This window comes from Gorilla gorilla, chromosome 23 (genome assembly GCF_029281585.2).
Source record: "Gorilla gorilla gorilla isolate KB3781 chromosome 23, NHGRI_mGorGor1-v2.1_pri, whole genome shotgun sequence".
Taxonomy (NCBI): domain Eukaryota; kingdom Metazoa; phylum Chordata; class Mammalia; order Primates; family Hominidae; genus Gorilla; species Gorilla gorilla.
This window is the reverse complement of record NC_086018.1, coordinates 42086329-42104864: the sequence shown is the minus strand read 5'-3', so window position 1 is coordinate 42104864 and position 18536 is coordinate 42086329. Positions and strand designations below refer to the sequence as shown.

The following is an 18536-nucleotide window of genomic DNA, read 5'->3' as shown; positions in this document are numbered from 1 at the left end:
TACTTGGGAGGCTGAGGCAGGAGACTCACTTCAGCCTGGGAGGCAGAGGTTGCAGTAAGCTGAGATCATGCCACTGCACTCCAGCCTGGGTGACAGAGTGATAGAGTAAGACCCTATCTCAAAACAACAACACAAAACAACAACAACAAAAAGCAACCACATCTGTCTTGTCTCTAAGCCGCATGCCATCTTGGGAGACGCTGGTGTGAACCTCATGTTGGTGCTGCTGACACAAACCCCCATCGGTTCTCTTACTATCTATCAATGATGAATTAGCTCTGCATGTGCAGCACAACTCCAGCCCTGGGGATTTAGCTGGGAAGAGAATGGTCATGGTCCCCCACAGCATAAGATTACATTCTAGGGGAGGAGAAAGACCAAAAACAAACTAGTAAATAGGAAATGACACCAGGCTGCAGCAAGCCCAGCAAAGAAAAAGTAACTGGGGTTAGGAGGAGAGTGATGGAGTGACAGGGGCAGGAAATAGGTCTCCAAGGAGGAAGCATTGAGAGAAAACTGAAAGAAGTGTTGAAGACAGCTCCAGGCATGGGCCTTTGAAAGTCCAAAGACCAGGTACGTGATAATGAACCTAACCTTGCCCACAGAGAGGTTGGGCCTGTGACCTCAGCCCCTGGGAGGTGATCTCCTAAGCTCCGAAATGCCCTGCCAGATAAAGTACCTCTGCTTACCTGGGGCCCTCGGGCCAGCCAAGGAGTAACTATGTGATTCAGGGAGGGGGCTTTGGGTTGCACTCTATCAGCCAGCTGCTGGAGGGGCTGGAGACAGATGAGCCATGTGGACAGTCAGCCACACCCATGCAAGTGAGCTCCAGCAGAAACTCTGGACACGGAGGCTCAGACGACTTCCCCGGCTGGCAATACTGCATGCGCATTGTCTCACATCACCGGGAGAGTAACGCTGCCTATGACCCCATGGTGAAAGGACAATGGAGGCGCTGTGTGGGTGCGTTCAACTCTGCCCTGGGCAACTCTTCCCTCGGCTGATTTTCATGTGTATCCCTTCACCATCAGAAACTGTAACCGTGAGGGTGACAGCTTTAAGTGGGTTTTGGGAGTCCCTCTAGCAAATGATCAAACCTCAGGGCAGTGTTGGAGATCCTGAACTTGCCATTGGTGTCAGAAGTGAGGGTGGGCTTGTGGGATGTCCCCTTTCACCTGATGCCCAGTGGGCACTGGCTCAGTGTGTCCTCGGAACAGCAAGGTGGTCAGGGTGGCCGGGGCAGTGAAGGAGGAGCAGAGGCAGGGAATGACACCTGCTCAGCCCTACCCACACACGCATGCTGCTCTGGCCTTGTGTAGTGAGGACCTGACTCATTCCCAAATCAGAAGAAAGGAGGTGCTGAAAATCCACGAACACGAGCAAATCCAGACAGGGAAAATGCCTGGATGCACAGAGAGCCCCCTGCATGCCTGACAAACGAGAATCAATCAAGGGCAGCCCAGGCTCAGCGTAGCCAACTCACCTGCTGCCACCCACACGCTGCTTTGTTTAAAAGGCTATAGTCAGTGAGAACTAATATTTAACGTACATCGCCTCTGTGCCACCACTACAGTAACTAACACGCCACTGACAGCCAAACCGAAGCTGCTCTCTGGGTTGCTGTGTCTATGCTTATTTTGGAAAATGATTGATCAGGAGTGGAAAACGTCTGCCAGCCTGCTTTGAGACGCAACCTGCAGTCTGAGAGCAGGTGAAGGCTTCCAGAAATTGCCTGTCTCCAGAAACACGTGCTCCAGGCTGGTGGGACAGTTGCAGTAACAGGCATCTCAGTGTCTGGCAACTGGCCCTTCCAGGAAATGGCCAAGGATGCTGCCACTGCAGGTACCAAAACCCATCCTGCCTGGCCCCAGTGGCCAGGGCCCGCCAGCTGCAGCTGGAGGCAGCAGCCTGGAGAACGGGATGGTGTTAGTTGCTTGCGGCTGCTGTAACAAATTAACACAAACCCAGGGGCTTCCAATGGCTCAGTGGATTCTCTTGCAGTACTAGAGGTCAAAGTCCAAAATCTGTTCCACTGGGCTAAAATCCAGGTGTCAGCAGGGCTGGTTCCTTCTGGAGGCTCCAGGGTTCCTTCTGGGTTCTCCAGTGGAGAATCCATTTCTTTGTCTTTTCCACTTCTAGAGGCAGAGGCCGCCTGCATCCATTAGTGCATGGCCCCTTCTTCCATCTTCAGAGCCAGAAGCTACCACCTTGCCTCCAGGGTCAAGCTGCCATGTTCATGGGCAGTCAAAGCTCCCCATGTCCCTCTTATACAGACACTAGCAAACACACTGGGCCCACCTGGACCATCCAGTATGACGTCCTCATTGCAAGGCCACTAACTACACCCACCATGTCCCTTTGCCATGTAAGATGATAGTCAATGGCTCCAGGGATTATCACATGGTCATCTTTGGGGACCATGATTCTGACCCAGGTTCCCTGCAAAACAGAGCCAGGACAAAGCTCACTGCTGATGCATTTTCTTTGGCAGGGGTTTGGGGGTGAGGGGAGGGCACCCTAGACTAGCAACAGGGAGGGGAAGGGAGGTGAGGCAGGTGCATGAGCTGGCTATGGCTTCAGAAGAAAACCCAGCTGATGCTCAGCCATGCGGCCCATCTCCATGAGCCATGGTCTCGGAAGCCCACATCAGGGAAGTCAGGGAGAGGCATTTATTCCTCAGCTCCTTCCTGTTCTTAGTTGTATTTTGCCTCATAGTTGTACTTTGCCCCAAAGGATGCTAATTAGCTTTCCCAATCAGTCCACCCCATGCCCCTCAATGTGGCCTTCTTCTCAATCTGAAACCTGGAAGACATGAAGCAGCCGGAGCCTCCATGGGTCCCTCCAGTTTGGCCCTGGCTGCCACAGACACTGCAGCCCCTCCATGGTGGGCTGGCAGACACGCAGCAGCCCAGCCCTCGCCTCACCAAGGCCAAAACAGCCTGGGGGTCTTCGGCAGCAAAGCAGCAAAGGCAGGGGTGGGTGGCACTGCAGACATCCAGGAGGAACATAAATCAAATCCTGCATAGCAGGGAAGTCACTTATCCATCCCCGAATCCCAGGGCCCAGCACAGGACCCCGCATTCAACTTGGCTCAGTGAACACAGCACCAAATGGACAGAGTCATTCAAGCCCAGACACATCACTAACCCCAGCACCTGGGGGTGGGGAGTTACTTAAACCTGTCTTTTTTTTTTTTTTTTTTTTTTTTTGAGACAGGGTCTTGCTCTGTCACCCAGGCTAGAGTGCAGTGGCTATTCACAGGCATAATCTTAGCTCATTGCACCCTTGACCTCCAGGGCTCAAGCAATCCTCCCACCTCAGCCTCCTGAATAGCTAGGATTACAGGTGCCTCCCACCACACCCAGTTAATTTTTTTTTTTTTTTTTGGTAGAGACAGGGTTTCACCATGTTGCCCAGGCTGGTCTTGAACACCTGGGCTCAAGTGATCCCCCCCACCTTGGCCTCCCAGGGTGCCGGGATTTCAGGTGTGAGCCACGGCGCCCAGCCCCTTCACCTCTCTCTGAGTCTCCACATGGAAGCAAGAATGACACAGCTCCCCAGGGTGTTGTTTCAAGGAGATAATCCTGTGAATGGAGTTTGTGAACTCTCAAGCATTGCCCAAAAATCAAAGAAAAAAATCTTTAGAAAGGTGCATGGGATGGTTCATCTTCTGTGTCAACTTGCCTGGGCTCTGGGGTGCCCAGATAGCCAATGAAACGTTGTTTTCTGGGTGTGTCTGGAACGGTGTTCAGAGGAGATGAGCATTTGAATTGGTGGATGGAGTAAAGCAGACAGCCCTCCCCAAAGCGGGTGGGCCTCATCTGATCCCACAGAACAAAAAGGTGGAGGAAGTTGGGATTCACCTCTCTCTGCCGGGGACTGCTAGTGCCAGCACCTGGATCTTCTCCCACCCTGTTCCTGGTACTCAGGGCTGCAGACGCAGGCCGGCATCTCTACCACTGGCCCTCCAGCTTTCTAGCTTGCAGACGGCAGGTCGTGGGACTTCTCAGCCTCCGTAGTCAAGTGAGCCAATATCATAATAAACCTCTCTCTAGATATTGACACAATTGGGTCTGTTTCTTTGTAGAAGCCTGACAATTCTCATGCATCCCTTGCTTAAATATCCCCCAAGAACAACATTTCTGTGGCTAAAAGACAGTGACTTTCCTCATCAATATTCTTCTATTTGAAATAACAAAGTGGGTATTCAGAGGGAAAAAATAAAACAAATTAAATAATTTAAGTTATTAATAATCAACGTCTTTGGGTGGACCCTAAAACTGACATTTGGAATTTCTTTTTTTTTTTTTTTTTTCTGTGAGATGGAGTTTTACCCTTGGTGCCCAGGCTGGAGTGCAGTGGTGAGATCTCGGCTCACCGCAACATCTGCCTCTCAGGTTCAAGCAATTCTGCCTCAGCCTCCCGAGTAGGTGGGATTATAGGCACCCACCACCATGCCCGGCAAATTCTTTGTATTTTTAGTAGAGACAGGGTTTCACCATGTTGACCAGGCTGGTCTTGAACTCCTCACCTCAGGTGATCCACCTGCCTTGGCCTCCCAAAGTACTGGGATTACAGGCATGAGCCACTGCGCCCGGTCTCAATGTAGATTTTATTTTATTTTTATTTTTATTTTTATTTATTTTTTTTTTTTGAGGCGGAGCCTCGCTGTCGCCCAGGTTGGAGTGCAGTGGCGCGATCTTGGCTCACTGCAGGCTCCGCCCCCTGGGGTTCATGCCATTCTCCTGCCTCAGCCTTTTGAGTAGCTGGGACTACAGGTGCTCGCCACCTCGCCCGGCTAATTTTTTGTATTTTTAGTAGAGACGGGGTTTCACCATGTTAGCCAGGATGGTCTCGATCTCCTGACCTCGTGATCCGCCTGCCTCGGCCTCCCAAAGTGCTGGGATTACAGGCGTGAGCCACCGCGCCCAGCCTCAATGTAGATTTTAAAAGAATATAACTTGCAAGCCGTCTTACTTATTCTGAATGAGCCCTCATGAAAACACAGTTGTACAGCCCAGCATCGGGTCCACTGTGGTGGTGAAGGTGGAGAAGCTTTTTAAAAAGCACTTTTAATAGAAAAATGTCTGTTTCTGGCAGACACTGTCACCATCGGCATTTTCAAGAATCCCGAGGTGCCCAAGCTCGCCGTGGGCTATGGAAGCCAAGTGCCTGCCACGGCCGTCTGCCCAAGAGCCCACCCTGGGTTCACCAAGGTCAGGCAGAGCCCACAGCCTCTCCTCTTCAGGGGATTCTCTCTCAAGCCCTACCGTGGTTTCGATCAGAGCAACCAAAACTGCAATCTGTCCTTGGACCCACACAAGCACTGCCTCACGGTGAGCAGGAGCCACGCTGGAGAAGGACAGCCACTGCCCAAGAAGGCCAGCACCATGGGCCCCTTCCCTCACTGTTCCCTGACTTCTGGGAGGGGGGCAGCCAGGTTCCTTGCCCAGCTGGGATTCACGCCTCCAGACGTGGTGGAAACTGACTGTCCACTCAGCGCAGGCATCGGCATCAGATGGCTCCTGGCCAGGAGTGGCCAGGGTGACCCCTCCTGCTTTTCAGGGTTAAATCTGAATCTAGACCCCACCAGGCTCCAGACGGAGTTCCAACTCCATCTGTAAGGTACTACACTAGCTCACGCCAGCACTCATTCCTAATCCTAAAATCCCCTCCTGCCGAGCTCTGTCCAGCAAAGAGTTCACAAGACTGGTCGTTAAAGCCCCAGCCGAGCAGGGCACATGGGAGGCGCTTGGCACTTCGGGCTGGATCCTCCCTGCCGTCCTCCTCTGCCGACACGTCTGCCCACCTTCTCACGCAGCACCAACATCCCTTTCAGGAGCCCCGGGTTTAGCTCCCTTTGTCCATGAGAGCCCTGAACCCCAAAGCCAAGTCCTCGTCCTAAGAGGAAGATTCCAACCAAGACGGAGCTCCTTACCTTGACCAGTTCCTTGAACTTGGGGTCTTCCTTGGAAGTGGGGTCAATCATCGTGCGCTCCTCATTCTCCTCTGCCAGGGACAAAAGGAAGTCACGGTCAGCGATTGTGGGGGTGGCAGGGACACGGGGAACCAGGGGGAGGCCAACTCTTCTCTGACAAATGGAGAAGCAGAGAACCCAGCACTAGGGGAGGGTGACTGCAAGGAACCGCCTTCTGGAAGGTGGATGGGGCATCCTCCCGCCTTCCCCTCTTCTGGAAAGGGATGAAGTCAAACTCATCATTCTGCCCGGCCTCGCTCTTCCCAGACTCCGCCAGCAGCTGGTCCAAACCATTTCTATTTTTCAGGAGAAATAAGGAGAGAGCAGCATTCACAGGGCATGAGATGCCTCCCCTGGCCGGAATCTGGTATGTGGGAAAGCTTCAGGCACCAGGTAGTTCCCTGTGGCCACTATTTATAAATACATTTGAAGAGTTTGGATGGTTATAATGAAATGGAAAATGTTTGGTACATTCAGTGGAAAAGAATCAATATGCAATGTTGTATGTAAAATAACATGCAGAAAAAACATTGAGAAATAAATAGCAAAAAAAAGTGGGGGGGGGATGATGTTTAACAGCAAAATGGCTCATCCTCACCCTCTTTCTATTTCTCTACCTGTTTGCTTTCCCTCCATGTTTCAGCCTGGATCCCACAGACACCAGGCAGCCAGCCGAGCCCGTCATGGAGGACAGTGCCGTGGAGACAGTGGGGAGGCGGGACTGCGGAGGGGAGCACCAACAAAGGCTAGGCGTGCTCCACAGCAGAAATGCCCAGCACCACACAGAAGCCAGCAGGCGCCGAGCACCTCTGAACACACACAGGGAAGGGCAAGGGGGTCTCAGGCTGCCACACTGTCCAGCTCCGGGACCTGCACAGAGCATGGATCGGGTGGGGCCCAGGTTCCACTCACCGGGAGGCTCTATACCACACCTCTCTCTTAAAGAGGAAAAAAGGCACAAGAGGGGCTCCAGGCAGAAGCCAGTTACCCCCAGGACATACAAGTGGAGATGGCCAGGACACAGTAGAGACCAGGGTCCCAGAGCCCAGACAGGCTCCCACGGGGCTGGGGACACTGACCATGTTGGTCAGAATGAAAACAGCTTTGAAGCTGAGCGTAAGTGGCTCATGCCTACAATCCCAGCACTTTGGGAGGCTGAGGCGGGAGGATTGCTTGAGCCCAGGAGTTCCAGACCAACCTGGGCTACATAGTGAAATCCCTGTCTCTATTTTTAAAAATAAATAAAATAATAAAATAAAATACAAAAGAAAGAAAGAAAATGGCTTTGAGTGAAACTTTGCTGCTGACACAGATGTGATGCAACTTCCCAGCAGCAGAGTGTAAACTCTGACAACGTGGAGAAACTAATTTTGAAGTCATACAGATCTGATGCCTGAGAAGGACACGCCAGGTAACATGCAGGGAGTTCTCGGGAGTCCTGATGATATCTCTGCAAAGGCCTCCGCAGCCTCCCACTCCTGCTGGGATCAAGGCCGGTGTCCTCCATGTGGCCTCCAAGGCCCCTCTCCCGCCTCATTTCCTGCCCTCCTGACGCAATCTGCTCCAGCCCATCCGGCCTTCCCTCACTCCTTGAAGCCTTGCTGCCACCTGCCCTGAGCCTTGGCACCTGCTCCTGCTGTCCGACACTCTCTCCCTGGCCCATGTTTCCTTCACCCTTCAGACCTCAGCTCCCCAGCTGAGATCCTTGAGCCCGAATGCCAAATCTTCCAAGCTCTCCAGCCCCAAAGAGGACTTTGTGTGCCTGTGTGACCCATGTCTGAGACCCCCTCTGGACCACCTATCTCAGGCATGCAAGGAGCAGGGCCAGGCCGTGAGTCCACACGTGTATGGGAGGGGGTGCAGGACAGAGAGTGAGCAGGTCACTACCCAATCCCAGCTTTCAGAGAGCCCGTTTCTGGAAACATCCCCTTCAACCCACAGTAAAAATCTCAGCATTGCCCTATCTAGCATGTCCCCACACCTTGCTCTCGCTGAACTGAGGAGAAGCAAGATTCGGGCCCGCCCAGCTCATGTGGCCCCCACAGGGAACTCGCTGCTCCCTCCCGAAGGTTCTGAGCCCACGTCTGACCCCGCACTGGGCAGCATGCCATGGTGGCTCGGATGTCCCAGGACTGCGTGCATCTTGAGGGGTCCTGCCTCAGTCGGCGGGACCACGGAGAGGAATGGGGCGTCTGACCCACGGACTATGAAAGGTGGAGGACAGAGATGCCGTTTCGAGGCTTACTGTTACCAATCACTTTCTCAGAGGCATCTCCGGTCTTTAACTGTCCCCGTGGGGTACCTTTCATTCCTGACCCCACCTAGAGGGGAACAGTGGGCCTGAGAGGGTGGATGGAAGGCCCCAGGCAGGCAGCTATGTGTGGCAGTGTGTCCGTGTCTGCAGATCCCGCCGGGATCTCCTGGCCACCTGGTGATGGTGACAGTAGGCCACAATCAGAGGCTCTGCACAGACCAGGGAGCAGCTGCGTCTCACGGGGCAGGGGCCTGATTCAGAGCAGGCAATTGCTCCAGATGAGAAACACCTCTGTATCTGGGGGCTCCAGAGCTCACAGTCAGCCCTTGCTGCCTGTCAGCATTCAGGACCTGCTAGCCTTGACCTGGCACCCTGGACATGAAGCCCCTGCAGGCCACTGCACATCATGGCCCTCAGTCTGCTACGGGCTGCTCACGCGGCCTAGAGGGGAGCAATTCCCAAACCTCAGTGGGCCCCGGAGTCACTGCAGGCATGTTTAAAGCAGAGGGGCCTGGGCCCGCATACTCCCATTTGGTAGGTCCTGGGGTGGCCAGGAACCCTCACTGCCAAGTGCCCTGGGACTTTCTGACATCCTGCATTGAGAAACAGGACTCCAGGGACTCTGGGAGAGAAGAAAAGTGCTGTGAGAGGCTCCCTGTTTTTCCTAAAAGGAAGCTGAGAGCAGACACCAGCAACCATGCCATCTCTGAGCTGTGTGACTTTAGTGGTCGCTAAACTGTGCCATGCTCCTCTCGGTGGCTCCAAGACTCAGGCAGGACCCCTCGAGGAGCCCACAGTCCCGGGACACCACAGTGGGTAGAGCAAGCGCTGCCCAGTCCAGGGGGTGCCGGGGGGTCAGACATGGGCTCAGAATCTTCAGCAGGTCTGGGTCCACACAGGCTAGGTGGGCCTGGATCAGGTTTCTCTCCACTTCAGTCAGAGGAGAAGCAGCGCCCAGAGGCCAGGGTGGTATCTCTGTGCCAGTGTTTTGTGGGAACCGAGCCCCCGCCCTCCCCACCTTGTGCATCACAGCCAGCTGCAATAAAATGTGCCCAAGGACGGGGACCTGTCCTACTCACCTCTGATGAGGGCCACCATCTTCACTGAGAGGGTCTAGAGCAGGGGGAGGAGCCTAGCTCTGGGGGCAAAATGCCCGGGGTTCAAGACTTTGGCACTTACTAGTGATCTCTGTGATCTTAGATCTGTGCCTCAGCTTCCCCATCTATACAATGGGGATGATGATACAACCCACCTCACAGGGTCACTGAAGGGACTGAGGAGTAGAAGCATTCGCAGTGGACCCCCAATATTCGCTACAATGACGACATTTATGAGCCCAAAGGATATGAAATATACAAAGAGGACTTCAGAAAGAATCAGGTGCTGTGCAAATATTCAGTGAGTGAGTTCAATTATTATTATTTTTTGAGACAAGGTCTCACTCTGTTGCCCAGGCTAGAGTGCAGTGGTGTGATCTTGGCTCACTGTAGCCTCAGCCTCTTCAGACTCAGGCAATCCTCCCACCTCAGCCTCCTGAGTAGCTGGGACTATAGGCGTGTGCCACCATGCCTGGCTAATTATTTTATTTTATTATTTTATGAGATGGAGTTTCATTCTTGTTGCCCAGGCTGGAGCACAGTGGTGCAACCTCAGCTCACTGCAACCTCCGCCTCCTGGATTCCAGCGATTCTCCTGCCTTAGCCTCCCAGGTAGCGGGGATTTCAGGTGTTTGCCACCACACCCAGCCAATTTTTGTATTTTTTAGTAGAGACACGGTTTTGCCATGTTGGCCAGGCTGGTCTCGAACTCCTGACCTCAGGTGATCCACCCGCCACAGCCTCCCAAAGTGCCGAGATTACAGGCCTGAGCCACCGAGCCTGGCGGGGCCACTCTCTTCTAAGCGGAGGGAGAGAAAGCCCCGTGGACCCTGGTGCGACCTCAGGCAGCATCACCAGCTCTGGCTTTGGGTCGGTTGGCGGCTGAACTTGCATCAGCGTTTCTTCTCCATAAGCTCTTGATGGCCTGGCATCGTCACGGAAACCACAAAAAAAGGGATGAACCGGGACTTCCCTTTGAACCAGGGTTTGGAAATAGGCGGAATGTTCCATAATCGCCTTCCAGATCAGCTGGATCCCAAAACACACTTTAAGGAAAATGTGTCTTGGCTGTTACCCATTACATCAGGCAGTGAGCGCAGGGGCCTGGGCCACTTGGCAGGGCCCACCCTGCAAGCCCAGGCCGCGGGCAGCTCTGGCTGGCCCAAAGGGAAGAAGCATATTAATTGTGTTTTGCATTTTCTTTTTTTCTTTTTTTTTTTTTTTTACTTTGAGATGTCTCGCTCTGTCACCCAGGTTGGAGTGCAGTGGTGCTATCTTGGCTCACTGCAACATCCCAATCCCGGGTTCAAGCAATTCTCCTGCCTCAGCCTCCAGAGTAGCTGGAATTACAGGCTAGCCACACTCGGCTAATTTTTGTATTCTTAGGAGAGACGCGGTTTCGCCATGTTGGCCAGGCTGATCTCAAACTCCTGAACTCAAGTGATCCGTCCACTTTGGCCTTCCAAAGTGCTGGGATTACAGGCGTAAGCCACCGTGCCCGGCCTGTTTTCTGTATTTTCTGGTGCTTGGCATCTTGGGGCCTTGCTGACTCTGGAGAGATTGCACCTCCAGGGCAAGCTAATTCCTAGAGATGGTAAACCACCCTCTGTGAGCACACCTTTCATATGTAAACCACTCAGAGCCTGAGACCCAGAGCCCAGAGTCCCCAGCCACCTCTTTCCTTGGGCTCTCACGGGGCTCCTACACTCCCAGCCAATATCCTCACCCCAATCTCCCCTGGCCCTGGTGACATGCCACGCCACGTGGTGTGGAAGAAGAAGAGTCTTCTTACTGAGAAGACTCAGGACAGCTCCTGCACCCCAAGGCCCAATGAAATGATTCCAACAAGCCAGGCCTAGGCCTGTTGACCCAGCCTTGCCCTTCAGAGAAAGCCACAGTAAGGGTGTTGGGGCCAGGCGCAGTGGCTCATACCTGTAGTCCCTGCACTTTGGGAAACCAAGGCAGGAGAACTGCTTGAGCCCAGGAGTTGGAGACCAGCCTGAGCAACATGGCAAGACCCCATATCTACAAAAAAATTAAAAAGTTAGGTGGGCGGGGTGGCACATGCCTGTAGTTCCAGCTACTCAGGAGGCTAAGGCAGGAGGATCACTTGAACCTGGACGGTAAAGGCTGCCATGAGCTGTGATCATATCACCGCACCCCAGCTTGGGTAACAGAGTGAGACTCTATCTCAAAAAATATATACATAAAATATCAAATAAAGGCATTAGCCCTGCTCCTTCTGCCTCTGCCTGACACTAGTGTTTTCCATGTGGCCTTCTGTGGCATGGTGTGGTATGGTGTGGCGTGGCTTGGCATGGTGTGGCGTGGCATGGCGTGGCATGGCATGGCCCTGAGTGGCCTGCTACACCTCCTTTCAGAACTATGAGTTTAACAAACTATCTTTTCAAGTCAGTCTTCTCCCAATCTGTTTGCTTCACCACCTGAATAATAAAACTTACGTTTTAAGACTAGGGCAGAAACCCTTAAAGAAGGACTTGCTTTTCCCAATGGACTTTTCTAAAGATGACCTTAAGCTAAGAACTTAGACTCCCAAATGCCCCCAGCATCTGATCAAGGGGCCAGATCTATCGGGCTCCTCATTGGCTTCCCCAAGACCAACTTAGTGCCACGGAAGCTCAACTGTCTCAGGGCAGGGAGCGGAGGAACCCCCGTACCGAGCTGGGTGTCTTCAGGGTGAACATCCGCCAGGGCGGGGGACATCGGTGAGTTGATGGCATTCTTGCCTTCTTCCTGCAGGTCACTCACTGTTGAGCAAAAGGAAAGAAAAACCAGGTTAGTATACACAGAGTGCCATGGCCTCACATGTTGGCTGTGGATGCAGAGAGAAATCAATTCCTGTTTTTTCAGCATTTAACAAACATTCCTAAAAGGTCTGTTGCCCAGAAAGAGTCAGAGGGAAAAATGCTCCGAACCAAGAATACATTCTGCAGTTCCTCCCCACCCCAAATATTTCCCAGGTCTCGCTGAGCTCTGCCAGTCTGTTTTCACTGCCCTTTGAAACTCATAACTAAGACACCAAAGCTTCCAGATGCCTCCAGATGCTTCCAGATCTGACCAAGACTGCTGAGGCAGACAAAGCATGGACCACAGCGATGGGGCATGAGAGAGTGGGGCTGCCTTCCCTCTGCCGGGGGGCTGCGTCCTGAACCACGGACTCAAGATGCTAACCCCCTCTGGTCATGCATACAGGTGAATCTGGAGTTTAAAGTGGGGTCACTGGTGATGGCCACATTCACAGGCACAGAAATCTGATGGAACACCCAGGTCAGGATGGCTGGAACATGCAACAGAATCTAATAAAGAGAGCCAGAGGCTCCAAGTCAGAAACACCATGACCTCCTGTCTCAAGGGAGTGCTGAACAGTTACAGGATCTGGAACGCCCAGTGATTAGGGACAATCCCAGAACCAGAAACGACCCCTCATCTCCCTGCACCAGTGAGACCCTGCAGGCCTTTCAGCCACATCCACCAGGGAGGAATACCCACCCACACAGACACCAGGTGCCAAAACCCTTGCTTCTGTAATGTCACGCTTTCTCCACAGTTACAGCCTCAGCCTCTGCTGCATGTGGGACTCCAGGTTCCAGCCCCAAGATGCATCCATGGTGCCGGGTGCAGGTAGGGCCCTGGCCACTTTCATGGCACTGGTGGAGGGCCACTGGGGAGCAGTCCCTGATCACATGCTGCAAAAGTACCCAGGCCAGTGTGCCCGGAGCTGTACCTCTTTCTCCATGAAACAGGTTCAGAAGTAAAACGGTATTTCCTCTTTTAACACCAGAATCACCTCAAACCTTGAACACCTCTAGCTCTGGACATCCAGACTCCACAGTGGCAGATGATGGAATAGCAAGGGGGTGTGGCATGATAGCTTTGGAGCAGCAGGCCAACAGGGCCCCACTCATGCTGGCCGTGAGACCCCAGGTACATCCCACTCACCTCTCTGCACCTGTTTCTCCATATGGCATTTATAGGTAATACTGTAAAAATGCCAGGGCCTTTGGAAGGGCTGAATGTAACCATGAATGTTGAGCGTCCAGTCCAGATCATGGCACGTGATGGGCTCTTGGGACACATCTGTGGACCCAGCCTTCAGGACAACACAACCTCCATCCTTCATAAGGACAATGGCAGCAGGGCCCAAGGATGCCAGCTCCTCTCATGTCAGCAAAGGCCGATACTCAGCTTCTTAAAAAGCGGACCCTCTTTTACTCCCATGTTCATAGCTGCAGGACTCAAAATAGCCCAAAAGTAGAAATAACCCAGGCCGGGTGCAGTGGCTCACACCTGTAATCCCAGCACTTTGGGAGGCTGAGGCAGGTGGATCATGAGGTCAAGAGATAGAGACCATCCTGGCCAACATGGTGGAACCTTGTCTCTACTAAAAATACAAAAATTAGCTGGGTGTGGTGGCGTGCGCCTGTAGTCCCAGCTACTCAGGAGGCTGAGGTGGGAGAATTGCTTGAACCCGGGAGGTGGAGGTTGCAGTAAGCCAAGATTACACCACTGCACTCCAGCCTGGTGACACAGCGAGACTCCATCTCAAAAAAAAAAGTGGAAATAACCCATGTTTCTGCACATGGAATTTATAGGTAACACTGCAAAAACGCCAGGGTCTTTGGAAGGGCTAAATGTAACCAAACCATGAACATCAAGTCCCCAGCCCAGAGCATGGCACGTGATGGGACTCTCAGGACGCGACCGTGGACCCGACTTCCAGGACAACACAACCTCCCTCCCTCATAAGGACAATGGCAGCGGGGCCCCAGGATGCCAGTTACCCACTCCCCCGAAGGTAATATATTTGCATTTTAAACAGGCACCTTATCCTAGAGGATTGCCTGATGCAGGAGTATCAGAGCCTAGGTACAGGTTGGGGTTAGGAAGTTTTTTGATTCGAGGGAACCTTCGGGCACTGCTGCAGTCACTGAGTCTTGGCATTTGAGAACACCAGATGAATGAGTAAGCAAAACATAGTCCACGTGTACAACGGAATATTATCTAGCCCTAAAAAGGAAGGACATTCGGACCAGGCTACAGCATGGGTGAGCCTTGAGAATGTTATGCTCAGTGAAATAAGCCAGACACAGAAAGTCAAACACTGTACAATTCCACCAATAGGAGGTCCCTCGAGCAGGCAAATGCATAGAGGAGAAAGCAGTCTGGTGGCTGCCAGGGGCAGGGGGAAGTAGCAAATAGAGAGGTAGTGTTGAATGATGGCAGAGTTTCAGTTTGGAAAGATGAAAGAGTTGTGGGTGGGTGGTGGTGATGCCTGCACAATGAGAACGCACTTAATACCAGTGAACTCTGCTCTTGAAAATGGCTAAGACGGTAAAGTTTACGTTATGCCTATTTTAAAACAATTTTTTTAAATAGCAAAAAAAAAAAAAAAGCAGGCCCTCTCCAGGTAACCCACATTCCAGCCGCGAGCCAGCCTGGCTGTCGCACACACTGTCCTCCACCCACAGCCAGCATCCTAAGGGAAGATCCAGGCACCACTCATCCTTGAATTTCCAACATCCTTAGCATAACTCTACACCAGCAGTGGACAAATGTTAAATACCTTCACAGGGAAATGATACAGACATAGAGTTTTGAGACTCCCTCTGCCCCACCTCCCTAAAAATAATCCAGAAGATCCCCCACAGGTCACCCAGATCAGCTGAGAAAACACGGACCAAATTTCAGCAAGTATTTGTACCACATGACGAGTTACAAAGAGAGTTGTAACCAGCAGAGAGTCTTAAAAGGCAGAAAGGAAACAGGGAAAAGTGATTTTTCACAGAAATCCTTGGGAATATGATAGCCCTGGAGCACAGGGGGTCGGGGTGGAAGTTCCATGTCCTGGCTGGCATCATAGGAGGACACAACAGGGGCAGAGAGGTCCCGTCCAGCACAGCTGCCTGCAGTGCTCACGCTGATGGCAGAGGAAGAACAAAAGACCCAGTTTCCCTATGTGTGGAGGATTATACAGGTGGGCTACGCCCGTGAGTCCTCTTGGCAAGGCCCGAGAGCTGGCACTGCACCCATGTGCCTGGCCCTGAGGGGTGGGGAGGGAGACCTCGGGGCAAGTGGTCAACGCTTCGAGGCAGCCCTGCTCACCTGATTTGAAAAACACAGAGAGGGAGGAGGAGAGAAGCCACATTTTGAAAGCCTAGAAATTGGGTCATATCAAAACAGAGATTTCCACACCGCCCTTGAACATCAAAGATGACACTAAACAGGGCCAGGGATTTTGTGACCTTAATAAATGAGAAACGCGCTCACGAACACCGCCTAGGGCCTGTTCAGCAGCGCGTTCTGAAGGGGCTGGTTATGCACGATGGCCTGAGGGAAGCAAAGGCTTCGGGGACCAGGAGGAGGGGGGCACAGGCTGGCAGACCCCTCAGTTGGCAGGAGGAGCCCAGGCCTGTGGCCACAGAGCCCCAGTCCAAATCTCGCATCGCCACTTGCTGGTGTGTGGCTTCGGGGAAGTCCCCTCACCGCACTAAGCCTCAGTTTCCCCATCTGTAACATGGGGTGGTGGGAATACTGGCCTCACAGGAACTTCCTCACATTTCCTGAGGAATAAGGGGAACCGTGAGCACCCACACATGGCCCACAAACCACTCCCTGCAAGTGGGAGAGGCAGCTGTGGATGTACAGGGTCTCTGTGATTAGGCTCCAAGAGAGACACAGACTGGAGGAAGAGTGACCACAAGGCAGGCGAGGTCCTCCATTCCACAGAGAAGCATGGAGGGCTTCCTGGAGGAGGCAGCAATTGAACTGGCCTTGAAATATGGCCAGGCTAAAGAAAGGGCCTTCGGGGCTCTGTGCAGAGTGCAGTGGAGACAAACCACAGCCAGCATGTCCAAAGCTGAACCCCATGAAGGTTTGAGGGATGCCCTTCTAGGCCTTGCTATATTTTGCAGCCTGGGTTCCCTTATGGACGCAGCTCCTTTGCAGAAGAACTTGCAGCCTGGATCTGATCGTCACCTTCAGAGGATTGGTGTGATTTTTGGAAGGAGGGGCTCCTCTCACACCCTTGGCTTCCCCCCTCCCCCGACCCCCCCCACCACCTGAACGGTGCCAGTTTAGTGGCTTTCAGTGAATCCCAGGAATGTTTTGGTTTTTAAAGTACCGGTCTACTTGCCAGAAAGACAAACCCTTCAAAGATGTGAAGTGCCGGCTGTCTTCAGTCACAGAGAAAGATCTGCTGGCCCGGGTGTGCTGGCCCGGGTGTGCTGGCACAGGCACGCTGGCACAGGCATCCTGGCATGCATTCTCTCAGTGTCTGGAGGGTGTGGAGGGTGTGAGCTTCCAAGGGACTGGGGCTTGATTTCATGAGATGGGTGATTAAGGGAAAAAGACCGCCTTGTGCTTGTTTTCCTAAGTGTCTGCATTGTTCTAAGATGAATGCCTCTGTCCACACGAAACCCAGCAGCCAGCCACGAGGGAGTTGATGCCAACTCGTTCCCACCGCAGCAGAGTTCACCTGCAGCACCACGCTCTGTGGCCTGCACGGGGGGCCAGGTAGGAAGAGAGAGACAGGAGGGCATTTGACAGGAGGAGGGCCCTTTGGCACACTGTTCCTGGAGACAGGCACTCCTCGCTCAGCCCGGGATGGCAGAGTGGGAAGTGCAGGCTGCAGTCACCAGATCTGAGTTTTCAAGAAAAGCTGGAAATGTGGGGTTTGGTGTGGAATCTCCCCATTTATAAATATAAGCCATTAATTCAAATTTTGTGGGCCAGCCAGAGGGCACACAACCTCGGATTACAGAACATACTTGTCCAACCCATATTGCTGACTGTCCATTGGAAAGGGGGAGAGCACCACTAACGTTTCCTGAGCACCTACTATGTGCAGGGCATCTTCCATGCCAGCCATTCACCTTGTCTCCTAACGAGTCTGAGGGAGGCCGGGCACGGTGGCTCAAACCTGTAATTCTAGCACTCTGGGAGGCCAAGGTGGGCAAATCACCTGAGGTCAGGACTTCGAGACCAGCCTGACCAACATGATGAAACCCTGTCTCTACTAAAAATACAAACATTAGTCAGGCGTGGCAGTGGGTGCCTGCAATCCCAGCTACTTGGGCAGCTGAGGCATGAGAATTGCTTGAACCTGGGAGGTGGAGGTTGCAGTGAGCTAAGGTTGTGCCACTTCACTCCAGCCTGGGCAACACAGCGAGACTCCGTCTGTCTCAAAAATAATAACAATAATAATAAATAAACAAGTATGTGAGGGAATGGCTGGTCCTGTGCTGTTAGATGTGAAGCCCCAGAGTCAGGACTAAAGCCAGTTCTACCTGATCTTGCACCTCACTGTGCCCTACTAAATCCTACCTATCTTCAACCTCATCTTACTGGCCGCCTCCTCCAAGAAGCCCTCCTGGGTGTTCCCCTCTCCCCAGCTGAAGCCAAACAGCCATGTAACTATCTCCTTCCCGAACTTGCCTTCCTGCCAGTGCCAACCCAGTTCCTGCACATAGTAGGCCTTTTAATATATTCAAGGAGCAGCACAACAGATAGCTTAGAATCCCAGAGCCAGGCTGCTGGTTTTGGATCCCAACTTGACCACTGACAAGGTGTGTGATCTTGGGCAAGCTGCTTGACGGCTCTGTGTGCCTCAGTTTCCATCTGTAAAGTGGGGCCTAACACACCTCAGAGATATCACAAAGATTCAGCGAGACACACACTCGGCACAGTCACCAGCATGCAGCCACCCCTCGGGAAGTGTCAGCTTTGAGTAACTATAAAGGTGGAGTATGTGCAGCTTCCAAAGCCTCCACCCAAAGATTGGGCAAGGTTTAAAAAAAAGAAAAAAGAAAAAAAAAAAAAAAACACCATCGTTCCTGATTTGGAATTACAAGAACATAAAAGGAAAGAAAGAGAATCAAAAACTAAAAGCATGTCATCAAAAGCCTGCCATTTATACCTCAGGCCAAATGCGAAAGTTCCATCTTTGATTTTTTTTTTTTTAATCTTCTTCTTTGTATGGTTGTATTTATTTATTTATGCCCAGGCTCTTTCCCAAAAAAGGATTTTCAGGCAGCTTTTTTTTTCCCCCTTTTGATATTATTAGGAAAACAACTTTGAAAGCAAGCTGGTTTAAAGAACAAGGTTACCTTAATGGAGAGAAGAAATCTGAAAACACAAAGGCTGATCAGCTTCTTGCTCCACTAGGAGAACCAGGGCAGGACACGGGGGA

General features: G+C 52.4%; 1 protein-coding gene across 5 annotated transcripts in view; it reads right to left on the bottom strand.

Annotated features, from left to right (window-relative positions):
- The window catches only part of PARVB (parvin beta), a 140193-nt gene that overhangs the window by 60584 nt on the left and 61073 nt on the right, over positions 1 to 18536 (bottom strand). For all 5 annotated transcript variants that reach the window (XM_031005333.3, XM_063704625.1, XM_055374828.2 and 2 more), the window contains exons 2-3: positions 12007 to 12096; positions 5939 to 6009 (exon numbers count right to left, since the gene is read on the bottom strand). In XM_031005333.3, coding sequence (XP_030861193.2) covers positions 5939 to 6009; positions 12007 to 12096 — 161 coding nt within the window. The remainder of the gene's footprint in view (positions 1 to 5938; positions 6010 to 12006; positions 12097 to 18536) is intronic.